This window comes from Schistocerca cancellata, chromosome 3, assembly GCF_023864275.1.
Source record: "Schistocerca cancellata isolate TAMUIC-IGC-003103 chromosome 3, iqSchCanc2.1, whole genome shotgun sequence".
Taxonomy (NCBI): Eukaryota; Metazoa; Arthropoda; class Insecta; order Orthoptera; family Acrididae; genus Schistocerca; species Schistocerca cancellata.
The window spans coordinates 515,541,933-515,564,445 of NC_064628.1; the positions used below are offsets into that span (position 1 = coordinate 515,541,933).

The 22,513-nt window shown below is 43.9% G+C and overlaps 1 protein-coding gene across 1 annotated transcript; it reads right to left on the bottom strand.

Annotated features, from left to right (window-relative positions):
* Positions 1 to 11,738: 11,738 nt before the first annotated feature.
* On the bottom strand, positions 11,739 to 22,079 carry LOC126176392 (cuticle protein 16.5-like). Its single transcript, XM_049923550.1, has 2 exons — positions 21,912 to 22,079; positions 11,739 to 12,002 (listed from the first exon to the last, which is right to left on the bottom strand). The coding sequence occupies exons 1-2, from the start codon at positions 22,077 to 22,079 to the stop codon at positions 11,739 to 11,741; spliced, it is 432 nt and encodes a 143-aa protein (XP_049779507.1).
* Between the last annotated feature and the right edge of the window lie 434 nt (positions 22,080 to 22,513).

Sequence of the window (22,513 nt, forward strand, 5' to 3'; positions counted from 1 at the left end):
AAAGACAGCTAGAGAACATACATATTAAGTACCCGCTTCATTACCTGTTAATTCGAAGTTCACTACTTTTCAGCATAATATGCAAATCTTCTTTCAGCTCAATAATCCATTTTGTATTTTTTCCAGGAGAAGTTTTTCATTATATTAATATGCTATAAACACTTAGTTATGAAACCTGTTCTAATACTTGCCTTTTTTTACCCATTTGTGTGTATCATTCATGAATGTGATCACATATACTCTCTTTGTTTCATAACCTTGCTACAGCTGACTCATGATGAAAGATGTTATTAGTCCTTATTTCCAGCAATAAGCCAAAAGCAAATATTTTGATGCTCCAGCAATTAATTATCGATCCTAACGCAATGCATTGCTAGCAAAAAAAAATTATTACCAGTCCCAACTATTACCAGTATACAACTAAATAATGCTACCAATTTAAGATATATTTCTAGTCCTAAATATAACGCAAATTACTCTGATGTATTGAATCCATTATATCTATGTATTATTGGACTACAGACCTGGAGTAATAGTTACAATCTGTTACATTTTAATATGTCTTACGTCACTTGCATGATATCATACATAAACACTAACAGCTTGATGCTACAATGAATAACTCTTGTTTTGAATGATGACTTCTGAATAATATGACTTCTGAGTAATACTGAATGATGTTTTGTAATAATGCATTAATGCTATACCAACGATTACTGTAATAAGAAGACTTATGATGCCAATTATTACTGTAATAAGATGACTTATGCATAAATGCAATGCCAGTGATTACTGTAAACTGCAATGAGATGACATGATGCCAATAATTACTGTAATGAGATCAGTTATGAATATGCTATGCCATTAATTACTGTAATTAGATGGCTTATGAGTAATGTTCTGTAATAATTACTGTATTCAGATGACTTATGTATAAATGCTATACCAATAATTTCTGTAAATAATATTTTGTTATACTCTTTAAATGCTGTGCCAATGATTACTGTAATGAGATGACTTATGCATAAATGCTATGCCAATTATTACTGTAATAAGATGATTATGAATAATGTTCTGTAATACTCCATACATACCTAAAAATGTTTAATAACTAGCCAATGAGTGCCAATAATTACTCAAGTCGATTGATACACTAGTGTAATTCTGAATGATGACTAGCATAAGACTTAATGTCCTTCACCTTCTGACCTAATTACCACCAATTACTGCAATATCCGTATGTCCTGTCCATCCTCATGATCATGGAGCACTATATTTGGTTTTTGCACTAATTCTACGTTGATGTAAGAGAATGGGTTCTACAAGAATGTGGTGTTGGCGTGTCAAGCTGTCCACCACCTTGAACGATGGAGATGAGATGTTATTATGGTCCTACTGTTTGGTGTACCTAATGTACTACCAAAATGATAACATTGAATATTAATACAACATTTTAGTGTCTTGGCTTCACTGATAAATACTTCAGGGAAGAGAACTTCAGATTGTCTCACTTGGTGTTGTGCTTCTGTAAAAAGATATGGACTTTCAGTGCAGCTACGTGCAACCCACTGTGCTACAACCATGATGCTATCCTTCCCATTCCTTTCCTAGTTCTTGTAAATTGGTAAAGACTTATACAATGCGTGTGCACTTTATTTCATTTGTTAATGTTTTAAGTTCTTGTAAAAAAATGTTAGACTTATACAGTGCGTGTGCACTTTATTTCATTTCCCAATACGTTTAAATTCTTGTAAAATGGTAAAGACTTATACAGTGTGGGTGCACTTTATGTCATTTGTTAATACATTTTGTACTCATTGCGTATACATTTTGCATTTTGTCATTTCTTAATATGTTCTGCGCTTATCAATAATGTATATACTTCTGTGACTGTAGACTTAGTAACTAAATAGATTATAAAAAAAACTTGTGCTCATGGCAAGTCCAATTGACTCACCATCGCTGCCAAATTTTGCCCCCCCCCTCCCCCCCAGTGGAGGGTTATGTAAGAGGTCCATGTTTAAGAAATTCGTTGCTAGCGCACTTGAGCAGATGTAATTTCGATGGATTGCTCACGCGCTGCCTGCGATATGTAAGGTATAAGAGAATCTCAGACCAGAGAGCAGTGTTGACTGCAGTAGGAACTGTGTGTTAGTAGCAGTAAGTAGTAGCTAGCAGTCTGGTGTATCGTGTTGGCTGGGCCGGTCGTGGTGGAGCGATGGCGGAGCCTGACCGTTGTAGTATAAGGTAAAAGCAGCCTCGCGCATATGTAGTATTGTTATATCAAGTCCCATGTAAATGTGTCTAAAGAATCTCTTAATAATAATCTTTCTTATAAAAAAGTAACTTTTGACAAACAATCATCTCAATTTAAAGAATTTACTAATTTCTCCAATCCATAGTCATGCCGATTATTGCAAAGAAAAATCAGTTGTTCTTTTTTATACATGACAAATCTATCGGCCAGCATTGCACTCGGCTGTGCCAGAAAAATTTCCTATAGGACCAGATATATATGCGTTATCCGGCGACCTTATTGAGGTAAGAATTTTCTATTTATTCAGAATGATCCTTCAGGGCCATGACGCAGCACTGCTGACGTCCAAAATTTACCTGTTTACATTCACAGTCAATTATTGAAAGGTTATAAGTGAACCACAATTTTATTGAGAGATTAGTCACATTGTATTATTGGTAGGTTACGGAATTCATTTATCTGTTAGTAGGCTACGCAGAACGTGAATGATATAAATAATTATATTTTACTGTTGGGAGGTTACGGAATACTTTTGTTGAGAGGTTACACCCTGGCCAGCACATTCTCCAGATCTCTCACCAACTGAAAACGTCTGGTGAACGGTGGCCGAGCAACTGGCTCGTCACAATACGCCAGTCACTACTCTTGACGAACTGTGGTATCGTGTTGAAGCTGCATGGGCAGCTGTACCTGTACATGCCATCCAAGGTCTGACTCAATACCCAGGCGTATCAAGGCCGTTATTACGGCCGTAGGTGGTTGTTATGGGTACTGTTTTCTCAGGATCTATGCACTGAAATTGCGTGAAAATGTAATCACGTGTCAGTTCTAGTATAATATATTTGTCCAATGAATACCCGTTTATCATCTGCATTTCTTCTTGTTGCAGCAATTTTAATCGCTAGTAGTGTAATCACTCCATAACTTCATATTCAAGAAGCTTAAAAAACCATCAAATTTTAAGTTAATAATTTTTTTTCCTGATATACAAAGACGCCAAAACAGAACTTTTGTTATGACTGCGTTCTACACGTAGCTAGAAAAGATAAATGTATTAGAACAAAACACATTCCTTCAGTGTATGGCCTCTTTTATAGTATGAGAAAAACTTCGTATTTATGTAAATAATTTAAAGAAGATGGGAAATTCAAAAGAAAAGTATGTGCCAGTTCTGCAGCAGTACAGGGAGAAGCCTTAAACATTCCAAGTCAGTGATGAAAGTGAGATTAATACGGGCTGGAAGATTAACGTAATGGACTTATTCTCTCCAAAGCGAAAGTGGAGATATCCTTTTGAACTCCAGACATAAATAAGAAAACAGCTTATTAAAGATGGTAAAACCCGAGCATAAAAATATATTTCAAGGTTATCATGCCTTCTTTATTCATAAAGAAACCATTGAGTCTAAAGACACGTCTTTCTTTAGACCAATCAGAAAATCAGCTACAGCAGCAGCAAAGATGAAAGATATACAGGAACTGTTGTGTTTTCTTCCTAATATAGTCAAAGCTTAGTACGAAGAAATTTTGAAGAGTGTCAATACTAACGAAGCTGCTGATTCTGAGAACTCGATGGTACAAGACCTTGAGTGAAAATAAAAAGTAAAAAAAAATGTTCAGATATCTATGAACTCCTCCTTCATCATATTTTGGCACATGTACCACCAATAAAATGATTATCATTATGTGCAAGCAATCATTTGTCTTGTTAAGTCTTTTCTAATTCAGGAACCATTATTTGTTTTAAGTAAGGCAATACACATTCAAATATTAAACTCACTTTTCCCTGGAATGTACTTTTCTAACTTTCTTCCTTATTCCTTTGTGAACCACCTTCTCGTTTAGTTTGTATAGTCGTAAAATTATTGCTGATATAACTTTCTTAGTGTTTCTGTTGTTATTTCTCTGTCAATCTGAAATGTGGTATCGTGTATTGAATTCTGGCCAGCGGACTCGTAGACGGTACATGCTATTTCCGCTGTTGTTTAGCTAGACCATTATCAGTGCCACACATATAATTTCTCTTGTAAATATATTGATGTCTGCTAATTAATTTCTGCCTGATGACGGATTTTTTCAGAAATGCAATAGCATCTGTGGTGTTAGAGATCGATACCACCCCACCGGCGTCTCACAGTTGAAGGGCTTATACACTCCTAAAAATGGAAAAAAGAACACATTGACACCGGTGTGTCAGACCCACCATACTTGCTCCGGACACTGCGAGAGGGCTGTACAAGCAATGATCACACGCACGGCACAGCGGACACACCAGGAACCGCGGTGTTGGCCGTCGAATGGCGCTAGCTGCGCAGCATTTATGCACCGCCGCCGTCAGTGTCAGCCAGTTTGCCGTGGCATACGGAGCTCCATCGCAGTCTTTAACACTGGTAGCATGCCGCGACAGCGTGGACGTGAACCGTATGTGCAGTTGACGGACTTTGAGCGAGGGCGTATAGTGTGCATGCGGGAGGCCGGGTGGACGTACCGCCGAATTGCTCAACACGTGGGGCGTGAGGTCTCCACAGTACATCGATGTTGTCGCCAGTGGTCGGCGGAAGGTGCACGTGCCCGTCAGCCTGGGACCGGACCGCAGCGACGCACGGATGCACGCCAAGACCGTAGGATCCTACGCAGTGCCGTAGGGGACCGCGTGGACGTGAACCGTATGTGCAGTTGACGGACTTTGAGCGAGGGCGTATAGTGGGCATGCGGGAGGCCGGTTGGACGTACCGCCGAATTGCTCAACACGTGGGGCTGAGGTCTCCACAGTACATCGATGTTGTCGCCAGTGGTCGGCGGAAGGTGCACGTGCCCGTCGGCCTGGGACCGGACCGCAGCGACGCACGGATGCACGCCAAGACCGTAGGATCCTACGCAGTGCCGTAGGGGACCGCACCGCCACTTCCCAGCAAATTAGGGACACTGTTGCTCCTGGGGTATCGGCGAGGACCATTCGCAACCGTCTCCATGAAGCTGGGCTACGGTCCCGCACACCGTTAGGCCGTCTTCCGCTCACGCCCCAACATCGTGCAGCCCGCCTCCAGTGGTGTCGCGACAGGCGTGAATGGAGGGACGAATGGAGACGTGTCGTCTTCAGCGATGAGAGTCGCTTCTGCCTTGGTGCCAATGATGGTCGTATGCGTGTTTGGCGCCGTGTAGGTGAGCGCCACAATCAGGACTGCATACGACCGAGGCACACAGGGCCAACACCCGGCATCATGGTGTGGGGAGCGGTCTCCTACACTGGCCGTACACCACTGGTGATCGTCGAGGGGACACTGAATAGTGCACGGTACATCCAAACCGTCATCGAACCCATCGTTCTACCATTCCTAGACCGGCAAGGGAACTTGCTGTTCCAACAGGACAATGCACGCCCGCATGTAGCCCGTGCCACCCAACGTGTTCTAGAAGGTGTAAGTCAACTACCCTGGCCAGCAAGATATCCGGATCTGTCGCCCATTGAGCATGTTTGGGACTGGATGAAGCGTCGTCTCACGCGGTCTGCACGTCCAGCACGAACGCTGGTCCAACTGAGGCGCCAGGTGGAAATGGCATGGCAAGCCGTTCCACAGGACTACATCCAGCATCTCTACGATCGTCTCCATGGGAGAATAGCAGCCTGCATTGCTGCGAAAGGTGGATATACACTGTACTAGTGCCGACATTGTGCATGCTCTGTTGCCTGTGTCTATGTGCCTGTGGTTCTGTCAGTGTGATCATGTGATGTATCTGACCCCAGGAATGTGTCAATAAAGTTTCCCCTGCCTGGGACAATGAATTCACGGTGTTCTTTTTTCAATTTTCAGGAGTGTATCAATAGTGGTGCAAGTCCATTACCTCCACTTTTTTGCTTATAATGCTTCTGCAATTAATGATCCAAACAAATAGAAAGAAAGGTTCATCTCTAGCAAGAAGCCATATCCTTGAATATTTCTGGTATCTCAACTGCAGACTTTTCAGCGCTCATTTAACTTTAGGACTCTGCATCTCACAACGAACAAAAATGGACTTGTTGTTAACGGAAACGCATGTTTCTGACAGACGTCGACAGCCGTCGCGCGGGGACCTGGCGGATCCGACGATTGTGCGCCCCGTGGGCCACGCCTTCAGCGGCTCCGGCTGAGAGCGCCCTCTGCCGCCGCGATACAGGATGGCCGGCGGCAGCTCCGCGGCCCACCCTCAGTCGCAGTCTTCAACCGTAAGCCTAGTTTGTACGACGACATTGGGTTTCCCCACTCGTTGCGTGGAATGAGTTGCACGCAGGTGGTTTCATATATGACTGTAGACACGGCGACAGCGGTGTACACTTCAGTTTCGTCGTTTTGTCGGTCCCTGAGTCGTGTCGGATATGAAAGTCTTGGCAGCTGCACGTCGCACGAGTTGTGATGGAGTTAAAGCTTGTTGCGTGGTATCAGTGCATAATAAAAAATAAGAAACGTGTTTCGATTCGTGACTAGATGAAGGAAAGACGTCAGCTCCGTTGCTCAGCATCGTTGCTGAAATAATTTATAACGGAAGATCCAAGAAGTTCTTTTAATTATCTTAGAATGTCACCAGAACTGTTCACTTTTGTTCCAAAAAGAGTTGATTACGCAATTATAAATAAAGTTACTGTAATGCAATAAGTACTGTCGCCAGAACTGAAATTACATATCATATTGCGTGCATTACGATCGAGAACACTCGGCATGCTATAAGATACAGTTTTAATTGGTGATGACGCTATTTAATTAACACCAACAATTATTAACTTTAACAGTAATAATTATTAACATTAGCAACAATAATTATTCGAAGAAGGCCGCATTAAGAAGAGAATGGTTTGTAAACGACTCTCTTGAAGATAGATCTGTACAGTGGCAATATTTCAAAATTCTAACATATGTGAATGGGGAGCGCTGCAGCGACGTTTTAAATAGATGAATATAGAATAAAGAATGCAACTTCTTGAATTTGTATAGCCTTCTCTCCTGTCAACAATATTCCTTAACAAAGAGTTGGCCAACTCGAACGATGGGATTTTAGTCTTGTAGACGAGAGCATTGCCACAGCTAGAATTACACTTGCTTGTATTTTTCTTAATTCAGGTGTATATCTGCTCCTAACTCAATAAATTTTGCCCTGCAGTTCAAATATTGTCAAACCATCTATGTTATGATTGCACATGAGGCTCTCAGCGGCAGCTATATGTTGCTTATTTTATAATCAGTATGACTGAAATCCTTCAATCTGGAACCGCGCGACCGCTGCGGACGCAGGTTCGAATCCTGACTCGGGCATGGATGTGTGTGATGTCCTTAGGTTAGTTAGGTTTAAGTAGTTCTAAGTTCTAGGGGGACTGATGACCTCCGATGTTAAGCCCCACAGTGCTCAAAGCCATTACTGAAATCCCAGAAAGATCTATGCAATGCAAAACATAGATATCCAAAAAGCGAACATTATTCTCAGTTCCCCACTTCATATTTCAGTTTGTCTACACTCTACGAAGACACATAACCTCAAAACTCATGCAACTAGTGTCGCCAAAGTTGGAACACGCCGAAGGTGTTTAGTTTCACCAACGAGTTGCGCAAGCACCCGGTAGCGCAGTTGCCTGCAACCTAGTGTCGTCGTGTAAGCTAGCCTTTAGTCAGCCTTTAGTCAGCCATTGACAATTTCTTCGTGCATATGTAGCGGGAGCTTCACACTGTATGGCACACTATAGTTTGCTTACTGCAATAGCTAGACTTTATTGCTCTTTATGCTTTTGTAAAGTTTATTCACAACGCTTGGTATAATGTATAAGTAAAACTTCTGTTTACTGTATTTACGTGTTCAATAATCATTTCTGCTCCTGTCCAGATTCCCTACAACGACAACTGCTACACCGCACTGTAGCGTGCGTCCCCTTACCACTGTGTATGAAGGAGTACACAACACCGTCTCCAATATCAGTGACCGTAGTAAGCTCATGCCGTGCCCTGGGGATTCTAATAACAGGATTTTGATAACTTCAACTGCACGCACATTACACTCTCTTCTGCAGCCTCCCTCGGCAGCAAAGCAATATTTATTGCTTTTTGTAATTTTCAGTTTCACAAAGATAGGGTCAGTGAGCTGTGACCGAGTGCAGACAAAATTTTATAAGTGTAAGCCAGGAGTGGAGGAAGCCAAAATATATCAACTTTTCAAGGCAGTGTTTGTAAATAAATCAGTGGGGATGTATTATCATAGTCAGATGTGGGTATATTTTCTCATTTGCGCATTTATGTAATTGTGAACGTTTTGACCTGATAAAGGTAGCAAAAGCTTGTGTTTTCCATGTTTTGTCCCTACAAGGAATAACCTACACACTCTAAAACTACAGTCGTATATTACTTGCTACCATAATTTTACCATTTAAAATTATTATTTTATTCAACCCACATTGTGCCCACCACAAGCCTAGCTCAATTACTAGATCGAGTGGCAGGAATTAATTTACAAATTGGCAATGTGCGCCAGGGTAAACCAGCTAACAACGTGGGCACGTTTCATCAAATAATCTTTTTTTCTTTCATACGGAGCCTGTTTTTAATTACGTATAGTTTTGAAACAAAAATAAAAAAGTTCACTTTTTTAGCAATTTTATGTTTACGTGAAAGCGTATACTTTAAGATTCTATCCTACATAATTCCCATAAATATTAAGGCATTTGAATACCATTCTCGTATATGCCGCCTGATTAGGCAACTATTTCATAAAGCTCACTTCTTGACACTTGAGGAAACTCATCACACAACTTCGTAGTCGTAATATGTCTGTTCTCTTTTACTTATTCATGAACTTTCTCCACCAAATCGTCAGTAATGACTGAGGATCGACTGCTTCATGCACGTTCATCCACATTCGTATGCCCTTCCGTAAAAGCTCTCACCGATTTTCGTACCATTCCATCGTTCATAATCTTTTTTCCGTACATGAATTTCAGCCGCTTTCACGCCTTTACCATAAAAAAATAAAAATAAAACGAATCGCAAAGCATATTTCACAGTCGGTGAGATTTCAAATACTCAGATGCAAACGCAAACATTTGTTTAAGTTTTATTTGAAAACGCTACTTACTTAAGAAAACACACCTCATACTATATTCATAATACTTTTGTGCATATACAGGGTGATTATAATTAAACTTTCAAAACGCTGAAGAAATAACACTATTGGTCAGAATGACGTCAATTTTCATCGGAATAGTATTGGAGTAGGGAGAAAACGTATGGCAGAAGAAAAAAAATGGTATGAAAATTGATCAATATACGGCGCTGTATGTGCCAGAATACGTAAATGAAAACACCTGCCCTCCGCTCGCCCCATTGCAGTTGGTATATATACGCCGGGTAGACGGCTTTTACTCCTTTCATGTCTGCGACGTTCGCCATGACTGTCGCAATGCAGGAACGCGCTCTGCTTGTAAACCTGTATTACAAGAATGATGACTGTACACACGTCGCTCTGCAGAAGCTCCGGATACTGAAGGGTTTGAAAAAACGCGTTGGTCCGATGACTGCCGTGAGTCTGCAGAAAATGATTCGGAAATTCGAAAATACGGGTTCTTTTGGTATGCAATCTGGTCGAGGGAGGAATCGAATTGATTCTACGTCAGTGGAAGCAGCGGCCACAGCAATGCAGGAGGAGACGAGTGGTGGTGTGCAAACGTGTAGTGCACGGAGTATTGCCCGAAAACTGGACAAAGTCGTGAGCACGGTGCGAAAAATCCTACGAGACATCCTTCTTTGCTATCCATTAAAAGCTACCCTTGTGCACGACTTGCTTCCTGTTGACCTGCCAGCGAGAGAGGCCTTTGTTTTAGAATTTCTTGCTCGCATGGAAGTCGATTGGCCGTGAAAGATTTTGTGGACAGATGAAGCCCACTTCCATCTGACAGGGTATGTCAGTACACAGAATTGTCGAATACGGGCAACGGAAAATCCACGGACGAGTCAACCAGTACCACTTCATACTGAAAAGGTCACAGTGCGCTGCGGGTTTAGGGCATCATTTATCACAGGACCATATTTTTTCAAAGAGACAGGTGCTTGCGGTCCTGTTACCTGCAACGTCACTGGTAAGCGCTAAGAGTGTCTTTTGCGCGACCGTGTCATTCTAGCTCTCTAACAGCGTGGATATGTGGATGGGATCATTTTTATGCAAGATGGAGCACCTCCGCACATTGAAAATCCAGTTAAGCAGCTGCTGAAGCGCCATTTAGGAAATGCTAGAAATATCAGCCGCCATTTCCCTACTGCCTGGCCGTCCCGATCACCTGATCATAATCCTTGCTGTGGGGCTATGTGAAAGATGTTGTGTTCAGTGCTCCGATTGCAAACTTAGCTGCATTGAAGACAGGCATTGCGCAACACGTTCTGAACGCGACCCCGGAAACTCTTCGATCAGTTGTGGAACATGCTGTTTCTCAATTTCAACTTGTTGTAGGAAACGGTGGACAGCATACTGAACATGTTTTGCGCCAGTCAGGTGGAAATTAATAATTTGATTTGATTTTGATTGATGCTTTTTATGCGGTTTATTGCCTCAGGACAATTAAAAACTGATTTCCCCATCCGATGTGATATGACCTTGCCGTCATCTATTGCTACAGCGAGCGCCATCTATTGCTACATTTTGTAACTATTTATTTTTATTCTGTCATACGCGGGTTGGGTTGTTTGGGGGAAGAGACCAAACTGCGAGGTCATCGGTCTCATCGGATTAGGGAAGGATGGGGAAGGAAGTCGGCCTTTCCCTTTCCAAGGAACCATCACGGTATTTGCCTGGAGCGATTTAGGGAAATCACGAAAAACCTAAATCAGGATGGCCGGACGCGGGATTGAATCGTCGTCCTCCCGAATTCTGTCATACATTTTTCCCCTCTCCGATAATATTCCGTTGCAACTTGACGTAATTCTGACCAGTGGCGTTATTTCTACAGAGGTTTGAAAGTTAAACTTTAATTATAATCACCCTGTATTTCAGCCAGCAAGTGGGTATATTACAGCATGAAGAAGCAGTCGTTGCAGATCTGAGACGCAGAAGAGTCCAGATGAACCCGTTGTGCAACTTTTGGGTCTAAGCTAACAAACCTTGGACTTTGTTTTTTCTTTTTTTTTTAAATAAGCTGTGTGGTTTGGATTTAGTTGAAGTTAGCATTGGCTTCATGCTTGATCATGACACTGCGCTTACTGTAGTTAAAGGAATTCATATAAAATTATTGGTTTTTTAATACCATGGCACGTAGCACATATACATTGTCACTTTAGCGGTGGTGGTAGCAAGGAAACCGAGAGGCGAGTGAGATTAAGCTTTCATCTGGCAATACCCGCCAATATTTCGTGTGAGACACCACGGTAACTTTTCATTGTCTAAGGGAGTTGGGACGATAGAAAAATAAAAATATTCGAGTACACTCATCAAGAAATAGTTTTATTTGGATTGTCAGAGTAGCAGGGAGACGGCCATCACTAGACGAAAATAACAGGGGCGGCGTGGTACGCTGCAGCAACTGCAGGGGCGGCGGCGACAACGGGGGCGGCGGCGGCCACGGCGAGTCCGTTGAAGTTCTGAGCGATGTACTGCGAGCTGTGCGCCGTAACGACAGCCGGCGCGGGGGCGGCGTAGGACACGGGGGCGGCCGCCACCAGGGGGGCGGAGTAGGCCAAGGGGGCGAGGCCCGCCTTGGGGGCGGCACTCACGCAGCAGGCGGCCAAAGCCAGCACCAGAGCAATCTGTAGGACAGGAAAAGTGTTGAGCTTCCGAGTCTGATTACATACTGAAGTAAACTATCTATAGGATAGGTAACAGACAGTTGACTTGCAAGAGTTAGTGAAGTAGTGACCCCACACTGTGTAATCGCCAATGTCCATTGAATGAAGTTCTTCGCTGTTACAAGCTCTTGGCGTCTGGAGCCATGTCACAATTCTTAGTGTAAGAGTCTTTCACTTGTTAGTAACATGTTGTACATAAATGTGTTGTATGAAAGGTTGTAAAGATTAGTGCCGACATACAGGGTGATTCAGACGTCTCTACCGATTGGTTGTATGCAACTTGCACTATGTTTGTATCAGGAACACTATCCAGACGGGCGACAGCCATGTAATCCATGTAGGTTTCCTCTCAGAACTTTGGGTGACTGTAAGAAACTGGGATCATACTCCAAAATTCAGAAGCGAGGATTGGCGATGAATTACACAGTAATTTTGCAGCAAGACATACCTTACTTCTACCACACTTAACTAAGTATTTTTTGTCTTGCTTTCTGTAATTACCAGTGTCGTTATATAGATTTAGGATAACTCTTTAAGTTTGCTCCACTTATAACATTTAGCATTTCGTAAAAGGTTCTGAAACGTTGACTTACAAAATGTGTTTCACCATTGGAAACAACGATTAACTGGCAATATCAACATGGGAAGCATGGACGTAACAATTTCCCAGTAAGAACCTGTGAATAATTTGTGAAATATTAAGTATTATAATGAACTTAGAGACATTAGGAAGCGGTATGACTACGCTGCTTGTTACACAAAGAGAGATTGGAGACGCTTCGATAAGTACACTTTGGTCTAAAAATACCGTGCAACTCATGGCCAAGCCTCTCATGTGTTTTCTACAGTATGATTCCGTTTGCTAAAGGCCGTACAAAGCTCTGAGAGGGAACTTATATCGATTATATGGCTGTCGCCAGTCTGGATAGCATTCCTTACTTCTGTAATGCCATGAAATGTACCACATGCTTGGGTATGTAAACGATTGGCGTTTCAGTGCAACTATACACAATGGGTAAGAGTAACGTTATCTAAATTTTGTATGTGAAGAAAGACTCCGGCGTAAATGCATCCCTCAGAAATCGTATTTGAATGTTGGTTGCTTGTTACAAGATTGTGTTATGCCCCGTGTAAGCAGGAGAAGCGTGTATCAGCACGTATGTGTATCAGCAGGTACTGGAAACTAACAATTGCAGGATCGTGGTCTCTCGAGACGGAGGTTTATCGTTGTGTGGTGCTGCTGCTCACGTAGCTGGGATCCGCCAGCTGTCATGCGAGAAACGAATCAGTGGGGTCAGGAGACCGTACTTAAAGCCATGTAGGATCTCGATATCGCTGCGTTCCTAGCGCCGAAGGAGACAGCCATATTATTCGCTTGTCGCTTAGTATAGCCAAGTCATTTGCCTTGAGTTGGGAAATGGGCCTGTTTTACAGGAAGAAACGAGTCCTGCAAACTGTACGACGAAGGATGGAGCACCACGGACTGTCAGTATCATGACTCCGCTGCAGAGAAATCGTGCAACCATCGGCAAAGGTGGACACAAAGAGTTGTACCACGTGGTATTTTTAGGCTAGTCCCGGTTCTGTGTACAGCAACATCATGGATGTACCCATGTGTGAAGAATGAACTCTACCAGATTGCATTCGTCACTGTGGTACAAGCCCAGTATCTGATGTAATGGCATATCATCTTCTGTTCGCTTTGCATGCCGTCTGTACTGCGGATGCTGCATTTCTGGCATCGTGCCTTGTGATTCTTGAAGTTTTCCCGGCGTACTGAATATTGTATGAGGTTTTGATATTGCAGCCGGATCATGTTGTAGGCGTGTTTCATGGTAGGGTCGATGACGAACAACTTATTACTTCAAACATACTATTTGCCGTTGCTTTATGGAGTGTATGTAGCATTAGCTACGACCAAAGAACAATCGTTGTACAATACCGCATGCTCCCTAACGTTCTCTCGCAGCCACCAACCGAGTAAGTACGACACACGTATTAACAATGCCAACATTGTGCTGCCAAACGCCTAACTAGTTACGCCACTGAGCATGACTTGTTGCCACAATTTTTCGTCTGACAACCGTCCAGCCATTTCAGGTGAGTGTCCTCCACTGGAGATTGCTAGTTCACGGTGTCGGCTTGGAGCGAAAATTGGCGCGGAAGCGCATGCGCATTGGTGGCCGTCAGTGAGGCGTCCTTTATCGAAATGCACGTCCTCTGCAAATACTGTTCCATCTGTGCCGCGCACTAACGCATTAGAGAATCTGCCAAGTTACGTTGCCGCACGGTAATTACAGCCCACACAGGACCTCTGTGACCCGGTGTGATGACATAGAGTTCAAGCAGCATGGAATGACGTACGTGATTCCGTCATCGAAGCTCAGCTCAGACGGATGTGGGCTGTAGAGGTGACGGCTTTTGTACTATTTTTTGAACCACCTATACTCACAAATAGCATACAAATTTAATCACCCAATATTGTTAATGTAAAGTATATGAACAATAATGAACCTTCGCTCTTTGCTATCCTTCCTAATTTCATGTCTGTCGATATATTACGTAGCCTGCACTAGTTGCTACGTTTTCAATGAATGTGTTTACACTTTCAAATTACACTTTATCTCTCTCTTAGGTAAACTAAAATTGGTTCTGGAATGGAAGTACATATTCCGCACGAGCACGGAGTTACCGAAACGAAATGAATGTAAATTTGTGTTTACGTCCTTACACCGTCCTCATGCACAGTGGCATAACTAGTTAGGCGTTTGGCAGCACAATCTTGGCATTGTTAATACGTGTGTCGTACTTTCTCGGTTGGTGGCCGCGAGAGAACGCTAGGGAGCATGCGGTATTGCACAACGATTGTTCTTTGGTTGTAGTTATTACTACGTACACTCCATAAAGCAACGGCAGACAGTATGTTTGAACCAATAGGTTGTTCGTCATCGACCCTACCATGAAACACCCCCTAAAGATGTAGGCTGATGTTTTCTGTAACGATGGAATCGGCATAATTTACGAGAAAAAGCGTTCACGTTTAATATCGCGTGTGATGTATCGCACCCACAGGCCATTCTTTGCTGTGGGATTTTGACTTTTGCCCAAACTTGTTCACGATACTTTGCAACCTCTCCCAAATACAACATCCCGCATTAAAAAAGTAGATAAAATGTGTGTAGAAGAACTTAGACACTTACAACACACTCACACCACACAACGACATCTTCTCATCGTTGTGGGTAAATTGGATTGCATGACAGCTGTAATACAGCTGTTGTGAATCAAAGACCAAACGATTGAAGTACACGTCAGGTCGAAATCAGAGTTTGAACTAAGTGGACCAAATTTAATCATTGTCGTTGAAATTCGTGTCTGCGAAAGAGTTCTACCTAAGAGGCTGCCAATTCTACGTTTGTCCGTAAACTTCTGGAGTACTGCTGCCCGGTGTGAGATCTGCACCGGAGGAGACCGCAAAAATTCAAAGAAGGGTAGCACTTTTTGTACTATCGCGAAACAGGGGAAAGAGTGCCACGGATATGATACGCGAATTAGAGGTTGGGGGGGGGGGGGGCAAATCAGTAAAACAAAGGCGATTTTCGTTGCGGCAAGATCTTCCTATTAAATTCCAATCACAAGCTTTCTCCTTCAAGTGCGAAAATATTTTGTTGGTGGTCACCTACATAGGGCCAAATTGATGGTAATAATAAAATTAGAGAAATCAGAACTCTCACGGAAAAATTTAAGGGTTCAATTTTTCCCACGCCCTGTTGAAGACTGGAACAGTAGAAAATAGCTTGAAGGTAGTTCTCTGGATCCTCTGCGAGGCACGTAGGCCTAATTGTGAATTGCAGAGTAATCATGTATATAGAAATGTAGATGTGTGTTACGTATTCACATGCATTTAAAAAAAGATGCAATGAAAGTGAGTTCTCAGGATCTATCTGTTAATCATGCATATGCAAATTTATTTGTGGAACAACACATACTTCTAAAAAAGACGTTGATGTATTATGGTTTCTAGAACACAACAATCCAACACCACGCGGAAAAGTGCTTTACAATATATTACATAATATCTGCCAAACATTCAGTCCAACTAGCGAATTAGTTTCGTACAAATGGGCTCGAAATAACGTTGTTTTTACGTTGATCACTAGTAGTAATCGCTTCTAAATCAATTTTGCTTTATTACAGATATTTTTCTGTGCTTCCACCATACCTAAACCAGCTATTCATTTGGTACTGTTTAATACCATCAACTTGGCGCTATAGGTTAATGAATGTAGATTATCCGAATCGTTGGTCCAGGATGATGGCTGATTGAGTATCCACAATCTAAGTATGACTACTATTAGATGTGTTTTGATATGATGCATAATTTTTACCCATCGTAATAGAAATTTATCTAGTCTTGCACAAATATTTCATCCCTCATGTCCTCCATGTAGGCTTACTGTACATATTTATGCCTGACGCTTTCTCGTTGCTGTTGTCTCGCTGGACTGCACTGCCTATGTCACTGGCGTTGCATTGCCTGAATCGATTTCTCCACGTGAGTCCTTCACCTGTCTTCCCAGTAAATATTACTATCTGCACTTCGAAAACGTATTCACTTTCTTACAGTTTAAACCGCCTTCTTCCGCACAAACTACTTGAAATACGCAGTTATCAGCCTACCTAATAAGATTGAACATAAAGCATTCTTTGTGATAACTTGAAAACAATTACATTAGTAACCGGGGTAAAGGAAATAATGCTCCATTTGCTTCTAATTCTTCACAGTACCGAACGGCATATTTATGACTCAAAAACTGTTGAGTCATGTTTAGTTGTGACGTGTAGGTTGATAGAGGCATCTGTAGCAAATCTGAATCCAATCTGAAATTCACCGATGACGCAGTTAACGCTTGGTAGACAATATCTTGCCAAAGTAGAAGATAAGAAGACGAAATGACGTTGACGGGCATCATAAGATTTTGCTTGTGCTGCCATTACCAGCTGTAACTCTACTGCTGTGACCTTAATTGTTTGGATGCATCAAAGACGAACATGAAAACTGATCCATTTCATAACCAAAGCACGAATGTATGGACAGAATTTCTCACCCCGACGACGTGTAGAAATAATATGAAATAAGTTCTTTTCCTTTCAAGTACGTACGTATTGTGCAGAAACACAGGCGTCTAGATTGATCTTTCTATAGATACCACGCAGTCATTCAATTCTTTATTCTGAGAGAATTATCGTCAATGGAAAATCACGAAAAGTTGTATGGCTGTTCTTTCGGATATGTCCGAAGGAGGTGGTGGCGAGAAAGGAAAGGAAAGAGAAGGTATTACTGAAGTCAGCTGCCTCGGGATATTAAGCGGAATCAGCGGCGACGAGTGAAAATGTATACCACACTGCGATTCGAACCTGGGATATCCTGCTCAGTAGGCATGTGCGTTAACCACTGCTTCATCTGGAACACAGCGTTATCACAACTGCGCGGACTGTCTCCGCACTCCTGACGGCCGATCCACATTCCCACCGAGCGTCACCTATCTGCAGCCACAGATGTTCACCTCCATTCTCGCTACTCCGAGATTCCCACAGAGGTCGGACGTACTTGTGCATCCCCACTGAGGAGATGGGTCCGTTGCCCATCTAGGAAAATCAGTTATCTGAATGCATGGTGTCTGTTCTTTTGGACAAGTCTGCTGACCAGATTACCTGGTTTGCTAATAAAAGGTGGCCTTCTGGGCATGCTGACGATTGTCGTCAGTCGTCAACAGGCCCAGAACGGTCACCTCTGGTTAGCAAACCAGGTATTCTGGTCAGTAGACGTTAGACTTCTGAGGCGTTAAGGCATCCGTGACGTTATCTTTCAACAAGACAATACAAGACATTCCTTGATACAGAATGTGTCGACTGTTGGGCTAAATAGAACGTCATCTACATCTCTCACGGCAACATGCAGTAACTGGTTGCGATACAATAGCACTCCAACAATCGTCAGATGCAACGATTAATGAAATCTGGTACAGATTTGAAGCAGCATGGAATGACGTACCAGAATGTGTTGTTCAAGCTCAGTTCGATTCGATACCCCATTGTTTTAAAGGCATTGTTGCTGCCATAGGTGACAACCTATGAGAGGCTCACATGGTACTTGACGTCAGCCGAAAGGCAGTGGGGCGCCTCCGCGCCTTCCATAATTTGTTTAATCCTCGCTCATCGCTGCATCAACCCCACGATATTACGCCCCACCTAACTCTGTTCATACCGGTGTCAGAATGAGCGGTCGTTGTGCGGAGAAGAGGCGCTGACACTCGCATCAAAGCGCTGCAGACGGTGCAGGATCGGACTCTTAAGCTCGCACTGCGCCTCCCCAGGCTATGTTCAAGTCGTCTGCTGCACGAAGAGACAGGCATCCCGCTTTTGCGGGACAGATTTCGGCACACTGCTCGTGCTTTATATGATAAGGCGGATAAATACCGCTATCGGCTCATCTTTGAATTGGGTCAGCCAGCCGCTGTGACTTAGCGGTTCTAGGCTCTTCACTCTGGAACCGCGCGACCGCTACGGTCGCAGGTTCGAATCCTGCCTCGGTCATGGATGTGTGTGAAGTCCTTAGGTTAGTTAGGTTTAAGTAGTTCTAAGTTCTAGGGGACTGATGACCTCCGATGTTAAGTCCCATAGTGCTCAGAACCATTTTAACTGGGCCACCAACTGCACCGTAGGCCGACAACACAACGGCTGGATCTACTGCAAGATTAATTTTCTTGGAAGCAGCCCAGGACAATTCAGTATTACATCACCTGATGTCAATCCTGGTGAGAGAGTTTTCTCCGTAGCAGCTTGAGGACAAACGCATTTCCACACCAACTGAGATCAATCCAGCAAGTCAGGTAGCCATAAACCACATCGATAGGTTCAGCAGGAATAACAATTTGAAGTTTAACCTGCACATATGCCGAGCAAGGAATGCTCGCCAGATAAGCGACTAGGTGACAAGTCTGAGTACTAAATTTCGCATCCTTCTTATTCTCCCTCCCCCCTCCCCAAATACCTGAAAATTCAATCACGTATGGTTCCCACTACACACCCAAAACGAAACAGCAATGAAAGTAGTGTGTGGAACTCTTTTGGCGTAACTCCAGGACAAGCGAAAATGATCTCATCTGCCTGAAGGGCTATGTTAAGTGCTTTCTGGGATGGGAAAAGGCATTCTTCTTAGTTATTGCTAGATAATGGGAAAACAAACAAATGGTGAATACTACACAAGCAATCTGTACGAACTGAAAGAAAATAATATTAGGTCTACAACTTTACTTCCATAGTTTTTCCTCGAAATTCAAGGCTTTATTGTGAAGAATTTACAATAATTTACGATTCAAAGTACTGGTTATCATTGGCCACTACTTCCTCCCAACTTTAACAGCATACGAATCCTGCAGCGCAAGAACTGGGCATCTTTTGAGGAGATATATGAATCGTTCCAATTTTGCAGTTGTACATATGAGTGGAAGTGCTGGTCAGTGACGCTATGTACCATTTATCGAAAAAGGTGGTAGTCAGAGGGAGAAATATCTGGAGAATACGGCGGGTGATGTAGGACTTCGCATTCCAACCTTTCCAAGTATATTTGACGGGCTTTGCCATGGAGTGCTGAAATGCTGCAGTTGCTTTCTATAAAGATCTGTATAATTATTTCCGTCGGTTTCAGTAACTTCTGAAACCTCTATTCCACCTCAATCCCGGTCTTCGACGTCAATATCACCGTTTTTGAAACATTCGAACCATTCTCTGCACGTTCTTTCACTAATCGGTGCCTCAGTATAGGTCTTACCCAGCGTTTTATGAATCTCAGCTACAGATTTCTTCATATTAAAACAGAAAATTAAAACTTTCCACATGGTGAGAATTAGGCACGTAAATTGACACATTCAGTCAAGAATAACATTATGACGCATTGACGAATCGACTAATATTTCGATGGCGTTGAGTTTGCAAACTCCTAAGCTCATTGTATGACACGACCTATCACCTGCACCACCACATGCTGCTATTGCCATCTATTGCAAAGAACGGGGGAAAAATTTTAGACGTCATGTGTGGAAAAAAAATCATCTGGAGAATGCATCTCGTTGAAGGATAACTTAGAGATTTGATGTTCATACAGTTGGAACATCACCCGTATTCACTACCTTTGGCACCCTTGGACTACATCAAACGTACTATAATATCTATGCCCGAAGAGACTTTGCCTAATGCAGATTGATACACTCCTGGAAATGGAAAAAAGAACACATTGACACCGGTGTGTCAGACCCACCATACTTGCTCCGGACACTGCGAGACGGCTGTACAAGCAATGATCACACGCACGGCACAGCGGACACACCAGGAACCGCCGTGTTGGCCGTCGAATGGCGCTAGCTGCGCAGCATTTGTGCACCGCCGCCGTCCGTGTCAGCCAGTTTGCCGTGGCATACGGAGCTCCATCGCAGTCTTTAACACTGGTAGCATGCCGCGACAGCGTGGACGTGAACCGTATGTGCAGTTGACGGACTTTGAGCGAGGGCGTATAGTGGGCATGCGGGAGGCCGGGTGGACGTACCGCCGAATTGCTCAACACGTGGGGCGTGAGGTCTCCACAGTACATCGATGTTGTCGCCAGTGGTCGGTGGAAGGTGCACGTGCCCGTCGACCTGGGACCGGACCGCAGCGACGCACGGATGCACGCCAAGACCGTAGGATCCTACGCAGTGCCGTAGGGGACCGCACCGCCACTTCCCAGCAAATTAGGGACACTGTTGCTCCTGGGGTATCGGCGAGGACCATTCGCAACCGTCTCCATGAAGCTGGGCTTCGGTCCCGCACACCGTTAGGCCGTCTTCCGCTCACGCCCCAACATCGTGCAGCCCGCCTCCAGTGGTGTCGCGACAGGCGTGAATGGAGGGACGAATGGAGACGTGTCGTCTTCAGCGATGAGAGTCGCTTCTGCCTTGGTGCCAATGATGGTCGTATGCGTGTTTGGCGCCGTGCAGGTGAGCGCCACAATCAGGACTGCATACGACCGAGGCACACAAGGCCAACACCCGGCATCATGGTGTGGGGAGCGATCTCCTACACTGGCCGTACACCACTGGTGATCGTCGAGGGGACACTGAATAGTGCACGGTACATCCAAACCGTCATCGAACCCATCGTTCTACCATTCCTAGACCGGCAAGGGAACTTGCTGTTCCAACAGGACAATGCACGTCCGCATGTATCCCGTGCCACCCAACGTGCTCTAGAAGGTGTAAGTCAACTACCCTGGCCAGCAAGATCTCCGGATCTGTCCCCCATTGAGCATGTTTGGGACTGGATGAAGCGTCGTCTCACGCGGTCTGCACGTCCAGCACGAACGCTGGTCCAACTGCGGCGCCAAGTGGAAATGGCATGGCAAGCCGTTCCACAGGACTACATCCAGCATCTCTACGATCGTCTCCATGGGAGAATAGCAGCCTGCATTGCTGCGAAAGGTGGATATACACTGTACTAGTGCCGACATTGTGCATGCTCTGTTGCCTGTGTCTATGTGTCTGTGGTTCTGTTAGTGTGTTCATGTGATGTACCTGACCCCAGAAATGTGTCAATAAAGTTTCCCCTTCCTGGGACAATGAATTCACGGTGTTCTTATTTCAATTTCCAGGAGTGTATTTTGCAGACGTTTTTGAACGTGGCGTTAACGATGGGCCACATTTACAGGAAAAAAGTGAACAAAGAAGGTTGGTCGAAATATATGTCCATTTGTGCTTATAAGATAGTGCTTTACGGCCATGCCCAGAGATGTCCACCTTGGCTCGTACCGCAGCTACAGATTAGACTCAGTCTTACCTTGATCATGTTGTTGGATGAGCTGCAGAGACACACGGCGGCCCGAGTGCCGAGCCGCCGTATATATAGGCGGCTGGGAGGCGGCCAGCCGTGCGCCTTGCGACAGACGATGGCCACGCAACAGCACAGGTGGAGTGCCGAAAGAGTTACGTCGAGCAGCGGTCGCATCCTGCACAGTTGCTTATCACGTGGAATGTGACACGAGGTGAGATAACGTTGATAACAACGGAAGCTCCTTGAAGCTTTTCGCGACTGATATTATTGCGTACAGAGAAGTCGCAAAGCTAGAAAACTGTAGGCAAATGCGGAAAGACATGCAGAGGACAGACGCTTGGTGCAGTTGACCATCAAAATAAACAACTGAGGCGTGTTGTGCTAAATAGGTTGAAAAACTCTTATTCGTATAATAACACTAGCTACAATGGCCCTGCTTTGCCCGGGATGTTTAATATCTGCCACACAAAGTGATTGGTCCTGTGCGTTGTTGATAGATATAGCGAACGCAAACCGCGTGGGAAACTGCAATCGCTTTAAATCGAAGGGCGTATTGAAATCACTGGATGTCAGCAGAATGCGAGTAGTGAATACCTCTTCGCCTGCGG